This window comes from Mycetomoellerius zeteki, unplaced genomic scaffold (assembly GCF_001594055.1).
Source record: "Mycetomoellerius zeteki isolate Tzet28-1 unplaced genomic scaffold, Tzet1.0 scaffold35, whole genome shotgun sequence".
NCBI lineage: Eukaryota > Metazoa > Arthropoda > Insecta > Hymenoptera > Formicidae > Mycetomoellerius > Mycetomoellerius zeteki.
This window is the reverse complement of record NW_017257338.1, coordinates 307502-330416: the sequence shown is the minus strand read 5'-3', so window position 1 is coordinate 330416 and position 22915 is coordinate 307502. Positions and strand designations below refer to the sequence as shown.

Genomic DNA, 22915 nt, shown 5'->3' with positions numbered 1-22915 from the left:
GGAACCGTGGGAGTCGAGTGTGGCGTTCTCCATGGGGGTGGCGTGGGTGGTCGGTGATAGGGAGGGAGAATAGGACGGGAGGGATAGACGATCATCTCCCCTCTGCATCCCCCACCTTGCACCACGCCGCACGGGCGCCAGCCGCCAACGTCAAGCGCTTTCGAGACGTTAAGGCCGACACTCGCGTCGCGCACCTCGGCCCGACGACATCGAGCGGTAACGCAACGACGCACGTGTGCTTGAGGCGGTCTGCGATCAGGCACCCTCCGAGCAAAAGGTTTCCGTGGTCTATTCGCTCTCTTGACAATCGCGATCGAAACATTTTTCGGCGAGTTCACGTTGCGACATTGTATCCGGATTTTTCGCATCAATCTAGATTTTTATTACGCTCGTTTCGTTGAACGTATCGCGAATCGTTCACAACACGTGCTTCGCGCGTTAATTGTTATGTGTTTGTCACAGCGGGAAAAAGGGTGAAGTGTTCGGATAAGTATTCGTAAGTGAAAGAGAAAAAGAATTCGTAATCTGCCTCGCGGTAGACGCCTGACAGGTTTCTCGATGCGCCTTTCGTCAGGGGGTGAAAGTTGCACGTGGTGGGAATTCGACGATCTCTGACAACAGCCTCGCGGTGACCACAGGGAGTTGCATAACGTCGGTTAACAAGTGAGAAAAAAAGGATCCATCGTTGACAAGTGTTCTCACCAAGATCGTCAGGACCATGAAGAAATCCTATTTCGTCTTCGTGAGTACTGAATTTTTTTATCGCTCGATGCACCCGCATAGACTACGATTGTCATTCGATCAATGATAAAAATATCTCTTGTTACTTGAGTCCCTTTTTTCTTTTTTTTTTAATTTTTTCCTTTCCCCCTTTCTTGATCGTCGTCGCTTGAGAGATGACGGGAAAACAGGTTGAACCTTCTGGGACTCAGACGTATTTTATGTGCGTCCACAGACTCTTGCTTGTTTCGCGAGGAAGATCAAAGGCCACGAGCATCACTTTAATCTGCCAATGCGATGGTCGTTGTATCTTTCTCATATCCCTTTGAGTGGCCTAACTTTTGAATGTGGTCTTTAAGAGCTAGGGAGCCTTCGTGTCCTTTCGCTGCGCGAATCACCCTCGTCTACAATCCAAGAACGGTGAAATTAACGACGTGGCCACGTGACTCTCCCTCTCCCTCTCCTATCTAAAGGTTGAAGGGGAACGAGGTCAGTTGAAGCACGCGAGTAGACCAATGTCGGTTTCCAGGCTTTTCGGAGCGTCTTGAGATATAAAGTTACAAGCTGCGGTTAATTTTATGAGATCCATAAATTTTGCATCATTTTCATGTCTATAAAATATTATCGTGTCTCTGTTTATGTTATTGGCTAGATTAAATCTGGAAAGTGAATTTTTAAGCTTAAGTTATACTGTTTGGATTATTGCTCCAAATTCATTTTCTTAATAATTTTGTATTATAGAAACGGTTTGTATTTGTATTTATTTAGATTTAATAAAAATATAAAAATGTAAAACTAAACTATGGATGAAGATATTATTAAGTATAATGTACTTTTTATTCATGATATCTACACTAAAAAAAAAAATTGGCTGCTGCAGCCAATTAAAAATGCTATGCCATATTTTACCATCTAATTTGCTGCAGCAGCCAATCTTTTTTTCAGTGTATAAAATGCAGTATTGGAATATATATTATTTACAAAAGACAGTGTGATTTTCACATTATTTAAGTATAATACTTCTTTCACATTATTTAAGTCGTATTAATCGTATGTGCCCAAATATAATTAAAAATAGTATTTTTCGATTACACATAGAAATAGGAATTATATTAATACATGATGATTTAATATACGCGAATGTAGTTTTATTGATTAAAATATTATACGAGTTGTAAGATAACACGTATAATAGTTAAATTTCTAACGCGATATACCACTTTTAATAGAAATCTGTCAAAAGCCATCGTAAGGTATCGCTGTCAGCGGATTCCTGCTCGACAAAAGACGATTTTTCCACGATGTTCCATGAATTTGGGGGCATCTTTGTTTGATATAGCAGAAACTTCGACGAAACTTACGAGCGAACTGCGTTGCGTACAATACAAACGAGGAGCTTCCGCGCTTCTTCAACAGCGTCTCGAAAGAACTCAGAAGAGAGCGCAGAACTAAAGTAAGGAAAGCAACGGCCATATAGTCGGTCGTATTTTTGGTGTTCACGAGTTTCAGAGCAGAGAATTTATCGGAGTATGCGATGCATCCATTGTTGGTTCACGGATTTATTCATGAAGCTTGTTAAATGTTTTGAACGTAACTTCTATTCCGATTTTTTAACCATCGATGGACGTGTTTTATTCTCATTTACCTAAATATTGTGCAGGATTTATTATTAATTATTATTGGTATATGTGCGTATATTCTTATTATAATATATTATTGCTCAATGAAAACGTCATAACGGATTTTTTTACCGCATATTTCATATAAAAGATTAAATAAAAGATTTAATCCTCCATGAAAAATGTTTTCAACAATATCCGAAATATTGATACGAAAAATATAACAATGATTCTCATCAACGGGAGATTTGATATAGTCTTTTGATCGCTGAAATCACTAGTTTCACTTCGTTTTCATTTCTCACGGAAAAAGAACAACCATTTTCCTGCTTTTAAAAGAGTTTACGAGCGCTCCGTAATTCTTGAATATTTTTCTCGCATCTTCCATATCTTTACGAGGGTCTCTCTGCCTTGTACAAAATTTTTCACCCTGTTTCAAGACGCGAGTAAACCGCTAAGAAAATGAAACGGAGCTTGTAATCTACGAGATACAATGCTCGAGATCTCTTGTCCTGATCTGCACTTTCTGTCGCCAAGATCGCCTTTTCTCACCTGTCGAGAGAGAGAGAGAGAGAGAGAGAGAGAGAGAAACAGGAACGATCGGGCGACCTTCCAACATGCTTCGAGTTTGCTTTATTATCTGTCGATTATACACGGCCACCCCCAGAGCTTGTCATTCTGGCCCTCGTTGTTGGGTCTCGCCGTTTGGAACTTGTCGCAGTCTATCTTTCTATGTTTCTGCTCGCCTCTCTAGCTCTATACCTGTAAAGGATCTAGAAAAGGTTCAAGCCGGCAAACAATGCTGGCGGGATCAGTACAAGCCATACTCACAAATCTTCGTGAAAAATTGTGTTACAAGAAGATAAAGGATAGGTATGTGGGCGCCAACAGCTAATAAGAAAAGATAATTATTATTAGAATACATTTATTAGTATAAATGAACAAATAAAATGAGAAATAGATGGAGAGTATTCTTGGTATTCCATCTTAAAAAGTATATCAAACATTTATAAACTAAATTACATACTAAATTAGGCTGATTGTTATAAGATAAATTTTAATTTCTTGAGAGTAAGCTGTATAATTTAAATCTATTACCTAATATCATTATTATTTAAAATCTATTATCTAACATCACTGGTCTGAAGAATTTCTCAAAATAATGGTATTTTATGTAGAGCTATTTTGCAGAATGCTTTCTCGTAATTAGTAAACTGTCAGTATGGGCTTAGGACTTTAAATATTTCTGTACGTGGAAACCCGTTAGTTCTAGAATTCGCGATTCTGAGGCAGGCAGTATACTACATAAAGGAAAGAGGCGATGAATATAACAACTCAGGTAATACACGCTTGCGCGATACATTTCCGACGTATTCAAAATAAAGCGCATTTACGTCTCTGTGTGCAATATACTTATTATATATTAATTTACTCTTCAGTAAAGCAAGTATGGCAGAACAAATTTTTGCGCAAGACAACTGATGTTTATGATAGATAATAATAACATTAATACCTTCTTCTGTAATTTTTATTATGAAAAAGATATTATTCTAAAGGTGGAAAAATTTTAATATAACGCATCAAAATCGTTTAATCATTTGAAATAATAATTTATATTTTGTACAATACATCACTAAAATATAAAGTTAAATAAATGTCCCATAAAATATTCATAATAAGAGAATAAGAGATTTACATAAAGTAACATGAATAAATATATAAGATAATAAGAATTATTTTAACAAAAATTACAAATTAAAATTAAAAGGCTCGATTTACATTTCCTAAAAACGTTTTCTTTAAAAATCTGATTAAGAGTGTGTATTTATAAAGTTTCAACAAGCAGCATATATCTTTAGAAAATTACAACTTTTATGACGGAAAAGCGCGCGAAAAAAATACAGTTATTTTGCTGTGTGAAAAAGTAGAAAAAGAATCTGTCGCGGAGATAAAAGGCGAATGTACCAATAAGTGCTCATCGTAAAACGAAAGAAAAACAGTCGAAGGTAAAAATGTCTTGACATTCATTTATCTATTTATTGTTTCAGCTATATTATGCTTTCGTGTTAATATAGAGTATATTATACTTTAGCGATTTTGACCTGATATTTAAAAAGATACTTCAAATAGAAGAGATACTATTCGTGATTTCTATATAAAGCGTATCCTCTGCTCCCCGAGGAGGATATACGCAAATTTATCGCATGATACTGTGACCCATCATAGTGGGTCGGAAACAGGGGACTTATTAAGAAGAAAAAGAAAACCTAATATTGATTATTAAATTGATTTTGTTGCATATGGTTTGTTATGTAATATGCTATTATATTGTGTAGAGGAGACTGAAATTACGTATTGATAGAGTAGACTAACTTTTCAGTTTTAAATTTTTACAGACAAAAAGAAACTAAGAGACTTATCGAAAAATTAAATTCTATACCAGTTACTACATACATTTGTTAGATGTGATCTAATATTATTTTAATAATAAGTGGAAACTCATAAATGATATCAAAGAAAAAAACATTTTTTTCTAACGCATTTCGTACATGTCAACTAGCCAGTGCACGACAAGAGTAGGATGACACATAATATAGGGTAAAAAATCTGACTATAGGATTATTAAATTAAAAAATAATATATTTTAAAACATTTTAATACATTTTATTATTGTATATCTTAATTAAAAACTTTACAAACACAATAAAATTCTAAATAAGTTTATAAAAGTATTATAATTCACTTATAAAAATGAACAAGAATAAAAAAGAAAACTACATTTTTTAAATAAAAATACAAAAGTACAAAATACATCTTAAAAAATATATCTTTAATGAAGTAAAAGATATGAAATTTTTAACATAATACTTAATATACATATAAATTAATATTACAGTATTTAATATTAATATACGTTTAAATATTATACTTAAATAGGTATTATACTTTAATTATTATTGTATATCTATTATTATTTAAATTTAATTAAAATTTAAAAAATTATTGCTTTGGGTACATTTAAAATAAAAAAAGGATACTATAAAATTCGTTTCACTAGATTCACTAAATGAGTCATATAGTCTCATAATAATTAGCTTAATTAATCTAATAGACCAATTTATTCATTAAAGAAAAAACATTTACGGTATATGATTGCAAAGAAGATAAATAAAAACAAACAATTGGATTTTATTAAATAAGAGCTACACTTACTATCTGAACAGAAATCAAATATCTTAAACAACTACACACACATGATTCTCAAACCTAAAGTTTAAGTTTAAGAACAGTTTAAATATATTTAATAATATTTAATTGTATGATTTTTTAATAATTAATTATATATATAAATTTTAATTATATATTTCATGTTCGTGATTTAATTATTTTTTGCAATATTATTTTGCTGTTATAATTTTGATATATTTATGTTGTACGGATCAACGTAGATCGTAGTTTCAATTGCCGCTGTGCATTGTATTAGTGAGTCAGAATATTTTTGATTTTAAACTGAAGTAATGAATCTGTGAAAATTGTAGTATAGGAATTTTATAAAAATATTACATTTCACGGATATCTATTGTTTTAAAATAAATTAAAATAATGTAGATCAGTTTATTTAATTCCGCATTTAATATCGACTTATTGCGTATACGTAAAGATACACGTAATTCATAAAATAAAATAGATTTCAGTATATCGAAGATTAAGTATCGAAATATTTTAATATTTTATACGATGTATACGAAATATTAAATACATGAGATATACTTGCTATCTGAAATTTATAAGATATTTAAATTTATACTATAGGTATAAATAAAAAAGATATTTTGAAGTATTTTACGCAGTAAGAACGATTTTACTGAATCAAAAAATTTAAATAAATACAAATCTGAAAATATGTAATTCTGTTGGTCTATCAAAATAATTATGTAGGACGTTCCCCATTCAACAAAATTATTTTCAGATCTGTACGTACTTTTTGTAGGACGAGCGTCATAATTATTTTGATATGTGGATAATGAGCATAAATGAGTAATGCTGCAAAAAGTTTTGATATTCTGGCACCAGCTTGAGTATTCTGTATAATTATTTTGATGGTCTAACAAAATTATTTTTATCTGTATCCATGTGTCCAGAGCTGGACAAAATACATTACCAAAGTATTTGAAATACAATCTTAGTATTTGAATTACAAAATGAAAAATACATACTTTTAATCTTTCGATTTTGAAATACAAAATACAAAACACTTTCAAAATTTGCATCTCAAATAAAAAATACCTTTTTAAATAGTTTTAAGTAGTTTTTGTTTTAAATATAAAATATCTTTTTTAGTATTTCAAATACAAAATACGTCCAAAATTTGTATTTCAAATACTAAATATTTTTTTAAAATACAAAATATAAAATATTTCCAATTTTTTTATTTTAAATTCAAAATTTTTAATACAATATACTTCCAAATTTTTTTTAATTATAAAATAAGCACGAACATCGCACAAAATCACTTATTGTAAAACAAATAATATTAATTACACTTAAAATTTATATCATTTTTAAATGACAGAAAATTTAAAGCTAATTTATTTCGAATTATTGCTCTGCTCTCGAACGGTTTGAGAGAAGTAACAGTTATCCCCAATTTTTTCACTTCTAGATAAGTTATCTATAACTTTATTCAGATATTTCCCAGGTATCTTATTTATCCATGAGATTATCTAGGAGATGATCTTATGGATAAAGTTATCGACGACATATCCAGAGGTAAAGAAATTGGGTATTAGACAACAAATTGATTGGAAGAAAGTTAAAATGTACTTATCAGTTGTAATTGAACTTCATAGGAAAAAAATTAGAATTTAATTATTTGTATTAACTAATAAAGGCCGAGCTACAGATGTACTGATAGACCTGAACAAAGTAGGGGAAGTTCGAGTAGCCTCGAACGACGGACATCCCCGGACACTCGAATTTTTTAGCGAATTTCTGAGCCTAAAACAAAAACAAAGCATCACGTCGAAACTCGTTGTAGACACGTAGTTTCGACGTGATGCTTTGTTTTTGTTTTAGGCTCAGAAATTCGCTAAAAAATTCGAGTGTCCGGGGATGCCCGCCGTCCGAGGCTACCCGAATTTCCTCTAACTGATTTGAGAGAGTGATTGAGAGCGATTTCGTATCAGTTATCATGAATGTCTTGACTGATCACAGAGAGAAACTGGGGAAGGGGAAAAAAAACCAAAATAAACGGAAAATTAATTAAATCAAAGTGCCCAAAGAAAGTATCCGTCACTTTCTCAACTAGTCACGACTGCGACATCTACGTTCTTCTTTACCTTACCCTACGTCACGATTACGATAGTTACATCTCGTTACGTCTCATTCTCTGCCACAGCCCAAATGTTTCCGAACGTAGCCAGTAGGTCTGTTCGCGTTGCTTCAAGGATTATTATCAAGGATTTTTTTTGGCATTACAAGATATATTGAAATTATATTTTAAATACAAAATACATCGAATGATGTTGAAATGCAAAATACGTTTTGTATTGTATTTGAAATACAATATTTGAAATACAATTTATACTTCCAATACTGTATTTCAAATACAAGTATTTGAAATATGCCCAGCCCTGTCTGCAGCTAGCTACAGTTTTAGATACTTTAACCAAATCGTTTTTTCCGTGTAGAATGAATTTAGTAAGAAATTAAGAATAAAAGATTAATTTCTGCAGAAAAACTTGCTAAAGATATTATCGTTCCTTACACTTTTTTTATCAAGTACTCTATATCTAAACAAAATTTTCCGCAATTAAGAAAATGTGAAGATATAATAGATGAGTTAAAATAAGTAATCTTAATTTTGCCCTAAAAAAATAAGATGGTGTATATTAAGAATATATATTCATTCACATCACGTATAATAAACTACATGAATATGTTATGTGAAGAGTTTAATGTTAAAATTATGTTACAATCAAAAAACGATATCGTATATTTTTACAATCGTTTCAATTTATTAAATAAATAACAAGAGATAAACAAAAGGGAAAAATAAAAATCAAATTAAAATAAAATGATGTATATTTAATATAATATACAGTCTCTAATAATTTTTTTCGTATCCTAGGAATGATAAAATTCGAAAAAAGAAGCAAACATTTTTATGTTATATATTTACATTAAATATAAAAGTAAATTATTATCTATATTATTAAAATACCGCAGGAAAAATTTCTGATATTTAAGTGTGTTTATTTATATTTTTCCTTCTTAAATATTTTTTTGAATATACATTTATAGTATTTATATACACACACACATATATATATGTATATATATATATAACATTTAAGACTTGAATTTCAAATATTACATTCTTCTATGATTAAATATTAAATTAATAATTTATAATAATTTATAGAAAGAGGCAATGTTCAGATTTTGAAGTAGCTATATGTGCTTTGCAAGCATAAAAATAAGAGAGTATGCGTTTCACAATCAATATACATATATTAGTTGAATATAGCATATTCAACTAATTTAATTAATAAAAGAGTTACTAATAATTACTGATTGTGTTTATACTTATAACGCAGCTTAGTTTTAATGTTTGATATTCATCCATTTATTGATAATTTTATTTCATGTATAATAATGTTTGTACGAAACCAGAAAACACAAAAAATCAGTTGAGCAATAAAAGTCAATTAAGATTATTTGATAAAATTGAAATTACTTGATGGTATTGAAATTATAAAAATTGACAAATCTCAATCTTATTAGATGTAATTACAAGTCTGAGAACACAAACTTTATGTTATACTATTGATTAATTTTAATTTTAATTTATTACTTGAAAGCTAAAAATAATTTATAATTAGACACTTTCGTGTTAAAAATTTTAACTTAATTTTAAATTAATCGTTGATATTAAACATTAAACATTGTTAAAGTATTGTAAGTTAGAACGAAAGTCGTTATAAAATCGTTTGCTTTGGTTAGAATGGATAGAAGCGATAATATAAAGATTATCATTTAATTCACTTTAAATTAGCTTTTACTTTTTGTGTGCTACTTACTGTATCTCCTAAAAAAGTTAGATATTTTTTTAACGTTTTTAATACCTTAAAAGCGCATTATATTGCCATTAAATTTAAATTATCGAATTATATAGAATGGAATTATTTAAATTCAGTCGCATTTGTGGACGTCTTTCTATGTTTAAAACTTCTGTCTTATGGACGTAAATATTAACGCGCTTGGAAATGAATTTCTTCGCGTTTTGAAATGTGCAACATGAAAGTTATAATAGCACGTTTTAAATGGTCGATTATAATAGCACGTTTTAAATGATCTCCCGGACGAGACCGCAAACGGTTGGCGGGTTAGGCGCGGGGAACGTGCAAGCTGCACGGAAGTGTTTATGATCTATGGGCGGAGTGCCTGCGATTATGTATGAGGGAAGATTGTGCAAAGTGGATTAGTGGGATATTAGTGGCGGTCAAGCGTGCTGGCGTTTTCAAGATAAATACTTTGGCACGATATAGTCCCCGTGTCGTGTTACAAAACGCTCAGAAATCGTTAGCCACGTCTGCGCGTCGCGTGATTGAGTTCCGAAATAACTCATGTTTAGATGGGGTATGCGTGGCTGGAGCGAAACACTTTTAAACTCTTATTAGAAGCTGAACACGGGGAGGCATTCCTTAACACCTCGTTAATATCGTCCTGTCGTTTTAAGAATTTATCTTCGATCGTCGGCGAGATTAGATCTACCTCACTGCGGCTGCACGATTTGGAATGGTTGTTCTTGTTACATCGTCTTGAATGCAGAAGTAGATAGATAATCTTTTACATGCATTTTATTTTGTTTTTTATCGCGCATACTTATTGCTTTTTTTATTTCACATATATGTATATTTCTTTTTTTGATACGCTTTTATGTAACTCTCTCCCATTGTATTTTCTTCCTCTGACCGGACTTTCTCTTATACAGTGAGCCATATTTTTAACACGAAATAATGTGTGCATATGTATGTCAGCAACTGTTTGTATATTTTATGTATTTAATGTCAGAAGTTAGTGATATGTTTAGTAAGATACTGACATGCAAGATTCTATTCGAATATATGAATATGGCGTTTAACAGACATTTTAGCAGTAGTTCATTTAAAATACAGGTTTTTATTCTTTTGTTTTAATTTTTGTATTGCATATATCCGTGCGAGTACTATATATATATATATATATCTCATCTCTATTCTGTTTAAACGTAACAAAATTAAATTATAATGAAGATTAAACAGGTTGATAGTTATTTTAAGTTAATTAAAATGAACTAAACAAACAAACAAAAAATAAAATTTTACATTTTACGATCTAAAAGTTTAATTAAGATCTCGTTACCCCTAATTATTTGCAGACTTAAAAAGTGGTTGATGTTTATCAATGAAAGATAAAATGAATCAACTGCTAAATAAATTTTTTTCAATTAGTTTTATGGAAATAAGAAAGTGTAAAAGTATACGAGTAATTGAAATAAATCCGACAAGAGTTGCTCCTGAACAGTAGCTTTACGAAAATGCATCTAGTATTATTGAACATGAAAATATGCAATCTGTACATGATAATTTTCATTTAAAATAGAGTTTGATTGTTCGAACAGCGATACAGATAACGAAACGAATTACGTACATTTACATGTAAAACTTTAATATTCTCACGCAATGCGTGCACCTGAAAACAACAATGAAAAAGAAAACTACAAATGTACTTGAGGAAGTTTGTTCGCGATTGTAAACCGGCGTGTTTTACATACGGATTCGTAGATTTTTAGACAGTTTGTTGTAGCGTGTTATAATCGTATAGTTATGCTGGTATTGGTCGTTGCCAAATATATTCATGTTTTCTCGGGACTCGCTACTAAATGGCTTTCTCTCAACCAAGTCTTTATCAAATAACTTGTATCTCATTATGCTCATTCCTTAACAAGTGATAAATTAGTGCTGCACGCGGAAGTGCAAAGAAGTTGAATTGACGATTCCAGTTGTCAGTTAGTAAACAATACATAATTATCTATATGTAGAGTACGATAAGATCAATATTTTAGACTTTACTGTTCCGAAAAGATTAACATATCGATTACATCGTGTGCTTTCATAACTATACAGAAAGAGCAATTTTGCTGAAATATTTAAAAATTTTGCTAGATACAGATCTAAAAATAGTTTTGTTTTACATTGAATAACCATCAAAATCATTATGTAGGAAACTCAAGTGGTTAGTTATTTTAATAATCAGCTTAAGCGCGTCTTACATAATTATTTTGATAGCTCAACAAAATTATTTTTAGATACATATCTATTCGCTCAGGGTAATATTTTGCTACTCCAGCTAGAATTCTAATATTACAATTAAAATCGCAGTTTTTCATATCTAATAGAAAATTTTCTATCGAACGTAGAATTTCTAGCAGTAATATTCTAACTATACACAAGAAAATGTAGGTCTCATAACCGAATATGAATCATTGCTAAATATGAATCATACATTTTTAAATTTTATTATTCATTGGATGTCATAGAGAAACTTTCTTGCTAAATTTGACAAATGGTTCAGACATAAATTCTGTCTCTGCATCTATATTGATTAGGTGCAAAACATATGTGACATCGCAGTGCTTGATAGTTTACTTATTTTAGCTAATTTTTCCTATCTATAGATATAACTTTCGTTATACATATAATTGCAAGATTATAATTTTTTTAGTGTAGCTAAATTTTCAGATCTTCAATAAAATTTTTTTTTGTGTATATATTGATCGCTTTTGTAATGTAATTACAATCTTATATTCAATTTACTTCTACATTAAATGTTACGGTTAAAAGCGATCAATATATCACAAAAAAAATTTTATTGAAGTATCTGAAAGGCTGTACTTAATAATAAATGACACATGTGTGATAAATTATGACACATCAGATATTTTTGCGTTCGATGGAGAAATTAAATTACGTATTGTTATAAAATATTACTGACAAATTAATGTTTGCATCGACGAAAAATCCATTCTATTCATACGCGAATTTTATTTATTTCATCTAGTTCTATTTTGTCAGAGACTAAATTATCTTGTCACCAATAGCACATGCTGCTCAAAAATTAACTTCAAAAATTTTGATATCAATAAGATATGTATTAAATTTATAAATAATACTTTCATAAATGTGAGAGGTAGGGTTAATAAGACCGTTTTTGTGCACCCTCCTGATTTCCATTAAACCAATTTTTTTATTGTATATTGTGTGATCATTAGGAACGTTAAACATAACTATCGATGATAAACTAAGGTGACAAAAGAACTCGATCGATATAAAGCCATAATTAATTATTAGTGTAGATATACACATGGTACCTAATTCTTTAATGATTAATAAGTGAACTATTATTTTCGTTCATTATACTGCTCTGGCATTACATTAATGTCATTTTAGACTGCAATCACAAGGTGAAAATAAATGCAGTTCATATAGTAAAAAAATTAATTTTTTATTATTCTTGACATGTAAGTGTCCATAACAAGTGATCACTATTAATTGTTTACAAACTTAAGCCTCTACATCGTGTCCAAGTTGTAATCAATGTAGAGATTTTAACATGTTTTTAATTTTTTTACTTTTTCATTTTATTTTTTAATTAGATGTCTTATTTTTAAGTTTTTTTAAAACATATGATTGTAACTTTAACACTACGATTGTAACTTTTCTGATGATTGCACCCAGTTCAACGGTTAAACTAATAATTAATTGCGACTTTAAATGAATCGACATTTATCTTACGTAATGATTATTTTTGACATTTCTAATGATTATGTAAGGCAAAAAAAAAAACTGTTTAATGGAAATTGGAAAGGGTCAGAAATAGCCTTATTGATTCTCCTATAAATTGTATTTCTAATATAGAAATGTAAAAGACATTTTTTTTCCATTGTTAGCTTGTCCTTTTATCTCTAGCTGAAAAAAGCCATCTCTCGTATAAGCGAGACTTTCAGATCACTGCCGAAATGACAATTACAGCGACGTATAATGTTGTTGGTCAAAGTACGATATAAAAGTTCACGAGTTAACTTGTTCTTAAAAGACAGCAAAGTCGATTCGCTCTTGGGAAATCTGAGCGAGATTACTGGTATGCACCAGGATCACTTACAAGTATACTGTGTATGGATACTTGTACGAGTGGTCGGTATGAGGGTTTGGTAACGTTACGAGAATTTCCGAGTCTCGCCGGATTATCGAGCTGGCCGTTTTCCCGTGTGCATTTGATCCCGTATGTACCGCGGCTGCATCCCTTACCCGGTCCGGACCTTTTGATTAAATCATTACGTAACTTGAATATATTTCGCGGATAATTACTTCGGTCGTTAGCTATCGTACTAAATAATCTTGCTATAAGAATAATCAAAGCGGAAATGTTTGAACCATAACGTTATTATATGTTTTAATTCTTATAAGTCTATTTGTAAATTATGTACGTATAAAATAATTTTGTTGAACTATCAATATAGAATGTTCAAACTGGTTGTCAGAATGTCAAAATTTTTGCAGTATTATTTATTATGTTTAAGTTGACTCTACACACACCTAATTATCTTGATAATTTAACGCAATTATTGTCAGATATGTGGAGGAGAGTTGCCGAACGTACCACTTTAACCTATTTTTTTATTATATTTTCCATTTGGCATTGTTTTGTATGCAAATGAGCATTAGAGATTGTAGCTTGAGGTTTTGGACGCTTATTATTACATGTTTAACTTTCCACCAATAACAAATTAATTTGTTATAAGTCTTTTTGTAACATGCTGCAAAAGGTACCATTTAGGCGATCGGTTGCCTAAATCGTACCTATAGGTATTTTTTATCATATTTCCTTTGAAAGTATTGAATTTATGAATGAAAACAATTAAAAGTATAAGATCAATAAAAGAAATCATTAACTAATACCTAATAATTAATTAATACCTAATTTTAATAATTTATTGAAGAAAATCAAATATTTTATAATTATTAAATAACAATAATGAAAAAACAAATGACACCAAAATAAAATTTGCTTAAATATATTTTTGCACTTGACATTTACATTGATATCAATTATTAGTTTTATTATTGTCAGTTATCAGTTTTTTTTTATCTTTTGATGGTACGATTTAGAAAATTTGATGGATTTTGTAAAAATATCTATTTAATCTTTAATGATTGCAAATATATATATACAGCGAATGTAAAATATTCTACAATAAATCTTCTTTTATAAAAATACAAAAATTTATAATAAAATTGGATGATCGCGTTGTTATCAACTACATAAGTTGATTAAAAATTAATATCAGATATGCCTGATTTTTTAAAACGCCGCTAATGTCCATAAAACAAGACGTAGGCTATTACAATATATTTTTGGCTATATTACTAATTTCTCATATATTTTATATTATTGTTATTAAATATTGCCTATATTAACTAATAATATAAAATATTGATGAGGTTCGATTTAGACGACCAGTACGCATTCGGCAACTCTCCCCTATCTACCTAAATTTTAGATACTTCAGTAAAATTATCTTTTCCGTGTAAGCATAAATGTTTTAGTTTTAGTTTTCTTATAATTTTAATACTGATGATGAAAAGAAAAAAAGAATATAGCAAATGTTCACTGTGGAATCTCCAACAAGAATGTCTCATTATACATTGAGAGAAAAATTATTGTAATTACTGTAATTTAACTATAATTCGTATTATAGTTATTTTCAGAAATTACATTAGCATTAATAATTATATAAATAAAGCCTCTATAACCATAATTATTTTATCATGCAATTATAATCAAGTACCAAACACTTTCCTTTCAGTGTATGATCAGTAATGACATTTGTGTCACTTGCATTTACATGATATTAAAACATTTATTATTTTCTAACTTATAAATGTGCACAAGATAATGATTTTCTAATAAATTGTGCAATGTGAAAACTATATGTCTATACATCTTTTATACCATAAAAAGGTGACAGTTCTAAATATAATTTATATAGAAGGAACGATTTTGTTGAAGTATTTAAAAATTTAGCTAGATACAGATCTGAAAATAATTTTGTTGAACCATCAAATTAATTGCATAGAAAATTCAAGCATGATGAGAAATGCTACAAAAAGTTTTAACTTTAGCAAGCATATTTAAGTGTCCTACATAATCCTTTTGATGGCTCAACAAAATTATTTTTAGATCTCTGTCTAACTAATTTTTAGATATTTCAGTAAAATCATTCTTTCTGTATACAAATACTGTCTCTTTCCACGTTTAACATGGTTGAAATTACACTGCCTTAATTCTAAAAATTTATTTTGGTGACACATAGTGAGATATATATATTTGTTCTATATATATATAACTTGTATATAGAATGTAACTTACAGGCATTATTACACTTGTTAAATTTACAATAAATTAGAAAAAATTTCTACAATTTATTATCCTTTATGATATAAAAAAAAACTAAATATGGTTTATGTTTCTTACAGCATTGCAATATTTTATTGATATTGTGAAACATCAATGTACATATCGACTTATTGCCTCTAATTTCTTTCTGCTTCGAGTCTGAATACTCCGAGATGTTTGGAATGGAACGCGTTTAGACACGAATCGAGGTTATTGGACGAATCTCGTGCACATTTGCGATAAAAGATGCGCTCATTATTGTAGTCGTCCTCGAGGCAGTGACCGGCCCATTTCGATCAGTCTCCGTTCGATCGCGGCATCGAGTTGCTTCGTTAAAAGGGTTAAAAGAGGTGCTCCGTTCCGGTTCTTGCAAGGCACTTTACAGATTGCCCCTCGGAGTAGTTAAGCCGTTAAGCCCCATGCTGTACAGAAAATGTTTTAAGAACTTAAGGGCTGTGGCCAGCCTAAAAGGATTATGACCGACCCGGTGTGACCACGCGCGCGAGGACGTTTAAGAGTGGAAGCGCTCACGCTTATCTCGGTAACGACCGCTCTTAGGTTTTACGGATTTTCTATTCTCCCCGCTAATCGACCGATTGGTAGTTGGTGCGCGTGTTGTCATTGCTGGCCAGAACGATCGGGAATTTGAGGATTACGACATATATATATGCACGTCGAGTGATCGGGCGAGGTGACGACGTCACGACGTCATTGGACCGCGCTCGCGAGATGTCAAATACCATCCACTGCTCGTAAATTCTTCAGCGACGTCGTGTTCGAGGTATTTCGATCTCCTCGCATGTTGGACTCGCCTGGATATTGATATGTAAAATGTAGACGTGCACTGCGACGAGCGTAAAAAAGTACTTTGCCTAATGGCGATGTTAGTTTCACGTTTTATGATTTTCTGTCCTTAGTCGATTCCGTCGTTATATAAGCTCGCGAGCACATCGCGACTCTTTCACGCTGTGGACGTAGATAATTTTATGTCACTCGATAACTTTTACGTTACTTCAATGCTATCGAAAGTCCATTTTTAACTTAGAAACAAAATTATCTGTTTATTTACAAGGAATTAATGATTGATAAACGTCTATCGCCTGGAGCATAAGTCCGCTAATGCGACTAAGACGGGTAGTCTTTCGAAACGACCCAAACGACAAATTACAGAGGCACGACGTTGATGACGGTAGTAGTGCCGGTGTACCAGTTGCTTTGCTTTTACGAATTTCTCTCCCCAACCAATCGATATGGGCAAGACGTTTGAGAAATTGAAGACTGCTGGACCGCGTACGTCCAGTTGCTAGTCGGGATAATAGTTGTGCCAGGCGCCTTTCATCATCCTGAGGCGGTAATGGACCGATACCACCGGGATCCGCGGTACTCTATTTCCAGTCCCACAGGCTTCTATGTCGGCGATAATTTGGCACCTGGTATATGCCAGGAAATTCTAAGGCATAGATAGCGCATTGTCGATTATTTTACCTTCCAAATGTACGAACCAGCGTACCTTAAATAGAAAAATACGAAAAATACGAAAAAACGTCGGCTTTCTGATTTCTGTACAATACAGCTCTGCCGGCTGTAATGCCAAATATTTGCACGGAAAAATATGTCGATGGAAAGAACTGTTCTCTTGGAAATTATTCGTAATTTCTCCGATAGTAAAATAACTGATAGTTTTGATTTTAATCAATAATAAATATCGACTCTCCTACATTAAAAAATAAATAAAATTTTTGTTTTAATGTTTCTAAGATATTAAAATAATAGAACTATACAGAGAGAAAAGTATTTGGTATTTGTGATTATAATTGCATGGTTAAAAAATTATGGTTAGGAGATCTATTTTTATGGTTATTACTGCTATAATATTAATAATAATAATCTTATATGTATAGTTCTTTCAAATATGAAAAAATTGTACTATAAATTATGATAATCTGAACTATTAATATAGTAAAATGTTAAGATACGAATGGAAAATAGAAATAACCATTTTTATGTAATAAATGCAATCGTCATTATAGTGAATACCTATAATTATTTTCTTAACATTCGCTAACTATTCACATGGTAATAATAACTAATTGTAAGAGATATGGTAAGAGAAAAACTAATTTGATATGGTAAGGGAAAAACTAATTTGATAAGGAAAAATTTAATGCATATCATAGTTATAATGATTATATTTCAATTGAAGCAGCTATAATGTACATGGTTATAACAACAATTATAAATTTATAGTTGACATAAAAAATAACTATAAACTATAGGTAAATTATAATACTTGTAACCTTTTTTTTCTATTAGTGTATGAGAGGGAAAGTGCAAAAAATTGAACAATGTATGTATAAACATCTTGACGATGGAATGTTCGATGAATTTAATTTTATTTCGTAATTTAATATTATGAGCTCCTTATTTGCTATTAGTTTATTCTAAAGTAATTTTGTCTTGAATGTTATATGCATACATATAATAAATGTTCTCTTATAAAATATTTTTTTGTTTTTTTATTTTATAAAATTAATAATGCCGTTCTTTTTTTATGATATGATTATAAATAACATGGCGTATTTATGCCTGATATTCTGATAATCCTCTCGTACTCAGTATTCAGAAAACGATCCGTTTGATAGTTGCATACAAGCGTGCCAGAAAAGCAATTACTCGTCGTTTAAACGTCGATGAGGTATCGATTGGCAGCGAGAGACGTATTCCCTCCTACGAGCTTCTTCTAATAGGATTGATGCTCATTCGCTTGCTATTCGTTCGAAGCACTTCGTTTGGATGTCTCCTTATCTAATTATAAGGAATTTTATTGATACACTGAAAAATTTCTATATTTCTCACATGTGTCCGAAAATTTTTATGAACCAACAAATAGGATTCTTTACGAATTTTGTAAGAGTATAAAATTTTATAAAAGTTTAAAGACTTTAAAGAATATATTTACGGGAATTTATAATGCGATGAAATTATATTGCAATATTTATAAAGTAATAAGTAATCAAAGTAATAAGTAATAAAAAAGATTATTATTTTTTTTTAAGAAGATTCTAATAATTACTTTCAGAATATTTAATTTAAAAGTGAAAGATATTAATACTTTTAAATGAACGTAGGATCAATAAATTTGACATAAAAATAATTTTTGTTCCCGTCATCTTTAATTTCAATTAAAGCGAAATTATTCGTTACAGCGAAATGTCATTGCATAATATATATAAAAATTTCAAATTTTCTATGGCGAAATATGTCATATGTCTCTACAGATCTTTACGCTATATTCGTTTGTCGATGATCCATTTCGGGATGATCGGAATTGGGAATTCCATCTCACACGGCTGGTAACGAGAATGACGAGATTAGATATCGATTACGCTCGCGTCACGCGTCATGAGGAGAAACGATTTTTCGCTGAATCGATGAGCAATTCTCGGCAGAAACGGAATGCTTCAAGGAACGATATGGTAATTCTCTATGCTGGATATTGAGTTTTAAGATATGCTACTTTTCAATTCAGAAAAGTTCTATTATCTCATGAAACAATATCAAATTATAATATATTGGATTATAAGTATTTATAGAGCTTATAGAACACATAAAATGTAATTATGTATGATACATAGTAGATATAAGAGTGACGAGCGTACTTTTAATAGAGAAAAGTTATAAGTAATCGCAAATGAATACATAATGTTTTGGTTTTAACAAGAAAAGAGAACATTTATGTTCATACTGACATGAAATTTTATTTTACTGTTGGGCATATACATTCTTTTGTTCTTTATGGTGTCGATTTCATTTCAACATTGATTTTGAAATTCTGAACAATATGTACAATTTTACTTTTTGACTCTACTTTTTTTCGCCTTCAAACGAAGAAATTTGGTTTTGACATAGACATTAAAGACCTATACAATGAAGAATGTTAACTTAATTCTTACTTGTAATATTATTTCTTCTATATGTATATACATATATATACATATATATATATATAAAGCAAATAATATTAAACTTAATATTTCAATTTTTGATGTGGATTTATAATTAGTTTCTATATTTTCGACATTTTTTTATGCATTTACAGTTTTTATGTATTTATTTCCTTAATTTTTTCTTTATTAAATTCTCTTTTAATTAACTAAGGAAGACTAAATTAAATCGAAACGTTCTTTAACATTATTTATTCGTAAAGAAAACTAGTTATAACTTTCTTCTCTTTGTTTTTGATGTTATAATAAACTACTTTTTATTTCTTGATGCAATTAGATATATTTGACTCGTTTTTTGACTTCTCTATCACATATATTAGTATTTTAAATTTGAAAATTGATATTATTTAAATATCATAATTAATTTATTTGTTCATGTCGAAGAGAGTTACATATCTTTATACAATATATACAGGATGTTTCAGATCTAACGCACCACCTGCTAATGGCAGATTCCTGAAGTTATTTTGAGACTAAAATTCTAATACCAAAATGTCGAGACTATAACAGAATTGAATTATAATCATTTAAAGTTAGAAAATACCGTTTATTTGCGCGTTCAGGTATGGTACATAACACAAAATGATAAAAGTAAAAGCTAATAGTTGCCTTTTGTTAATATTGATATTAATGTTACGTAGGCGAAAATAAAATTACAAATATTTCTAATTCTTGATATTTATTATGTTAAAAAAAATATTTAGCGAGAGAGATAGCTCCTTTTGCTTACAAATCGATTGCCTACAGTATCATTTGTCTACATCACTTTTGCCGACAGTTCGTTTGCATAGAAAAATTATTGCCCGATTGCTTACATGCACTTTTGCTCACAAATCAAAATTTTAGAAATGGAGTTACATTTGCCTACATGTATTATTACCTACATGTATTATTGCCTACAAGTATTATTGCCTACAGCTTGATTACTTATAAGCACTTTTGCGCACAAATAAAATTTTCAGAGACGATATATCACTTTTGTCTACATATATTATTGCCTATAGCTCGATTGCTTATAGGCACTTTTGCGCAAATATAAAATTAAGGTTAAGTTAAGTAAGAAAATAATTTGTATTTTTAAAGCAAAAGATTTGTATTTTAAAATTAGAATTTGTGTTTTTAAAGCAGAGAATAGTAAATATAGGCAATCGAACTGTAGGCAATAATGTATGTAGGCAATCGAACTGTAGACAATAATACATGTAGGCCATCGATCTGTAGGCAATAATACATGTAGGCAAATGTGACTCCATTTCTAAAATTTTTATTTGTGCGCAAAAATGCATGTAGGCAATCGAGCTGTAAGCAATAATTTTTGTGCACAAACGAATTATCGGCAAAAGTGATGTAGGCAAACGATATTGTAGGCAATCGATTTGAAGGCAAACGAGATCCCCCCATATTTAGCACGGACATTGTGGTATTAAATTTTCGCCTCAAAATGACTTCAGGAATCTGCCATTAGCAGATGATGCATTAGGCTGAAACATTGTATATTTATATATATGTACAACATATATAATGCATATATATACATGTATATATACTTTTGCGTTGATAAGAATATTGAAAAGAATATTTTGATAAAAGCTGTCTTTTTTACTAATAATAGTTTTAAAATTTTCGAAGATATAAAAATTTAGTATTTGAAAAATATCACGTATATTTGATTAGGTTAGCACGTTTATACAATGAAAATGCGATGTAATAAACAGCTTAGACAGGATCTGCGCCAAATCGGACGGACAGAATAAAACAGTAGATCGATAATGAATCTCAGTGAGAAATAGAAGGAGAATAGTTTCTCGTGAAACGATGCAGGTGCATGTTCACGAAACGTTTTCGATGACCTGGAAATTAACGGAAACCGTTAAAATCGACTTTCATTACGCGAGCTAATTTCGAGGATTCCTCAGGGTATCGACACAAGTGATAGGACAACGTGTACGCAGAACTCTGGGGTGTACTCTCTTCAGTCACGTTTTAACGGAATTGTTTCTACATGAGACACACGAATTATCTACATTAATGACGTTAATAATTCATATAACAGACAGAATTATTGCTAAATAAATAAATTTTTTATTTTTAAAGTTAAAAATTTAAAAATTAATTGAAATTAATTTAGCAATATTCTGTCACTGAGGAAGGATTAAAAAAGTACATTGATTTATATATATAGGTATTCTAATAGAAAATGTAAATTTAATCAGTTTGACTTCAATTGATAGAAATTTATATTTCAAGAATATCGTTTTTATCGTTGCAAACTTAACAATTTTAATCTTTGCTTCATTTTCATGTCATTTTCAAACTGTCAATCGATACGGTTATTTCCTTGGCCAGTTAAAAGAAATGTCGTTTCGCTTGTTACGCGCTCATATTGAATCGGAAAGCCATTTCTCCGGCGTGGCTATCGACTGTGTTTGTGACATATATATCGAGGAGGAAGGGCGACATTCAACGCGTCGCGCGCCGTCATTAACGCTCGCCACGGGAGAGTGCGACGACCCGGGTCGCAATTAGTTCGTGTACCTGGCCTGTGAACCTGGCGAAGAAACGAAACACCGCGCAAAGCGCATCGCGCGATCGCGCAGTCACGTCTCTCTCGTATCGTGGGTACGTATGCAGGTGCAGCATGCTCGTGTGCTAAAATGCAACACCGCGTACGCAATTATATGGGAAACACGCAAACTCATTGACGTGCCTACGCGTACGCTGTTTTCTCTACTTAGAAGGCGCAATTTTCTTTTTCGTCGCGGTTCTCGTCGGAGGCTGTAAATATCGTTTGTGCGCGCAAGTTGATATGCACACACGCTCTCGCACGTTTATTTACTTATTAATGACGTTTTCTCTGTAACGAAATGAGAAAAACGAAATGAGAATATATATTACTCTTATCATTACAGTCAACAATTAATAAACAGCGAAAAGTTATGAAGAAATATAATAAAATTAGCATTTTTAATAATAAATAAGAAAAGTGTTTTTCATTAACAGTAAAAAATAAAATGTATTAATTTTTATAAACACTGATATTTTCAAATAATGTCACTGTTGAAAGGAGCATGT

At 30.7% G+C, this 22915-nt stretch overlaps 1 protein-coding gene across 1 annotated transcript in view; it reads left to right on the top strand.

Moving 5' to 3' along the window:
- The first annotated feature begins 298 nt into the window (after positions 1-298).
- Positions 299-22915, top strand: part of nolo (ADAMTS-like no long nerve cord) — a 276431-nt gene continuing 253814 nt past the window's right edge. The window contains 1 exon segment of the mRNA XM_018452805.1: positions 299-742. Within this exon segment, the coding sequence (XP_018308307.1) occupies positions 719-742 (24 nt within the window). The 5' untranslated portion in view covers positions 299-718.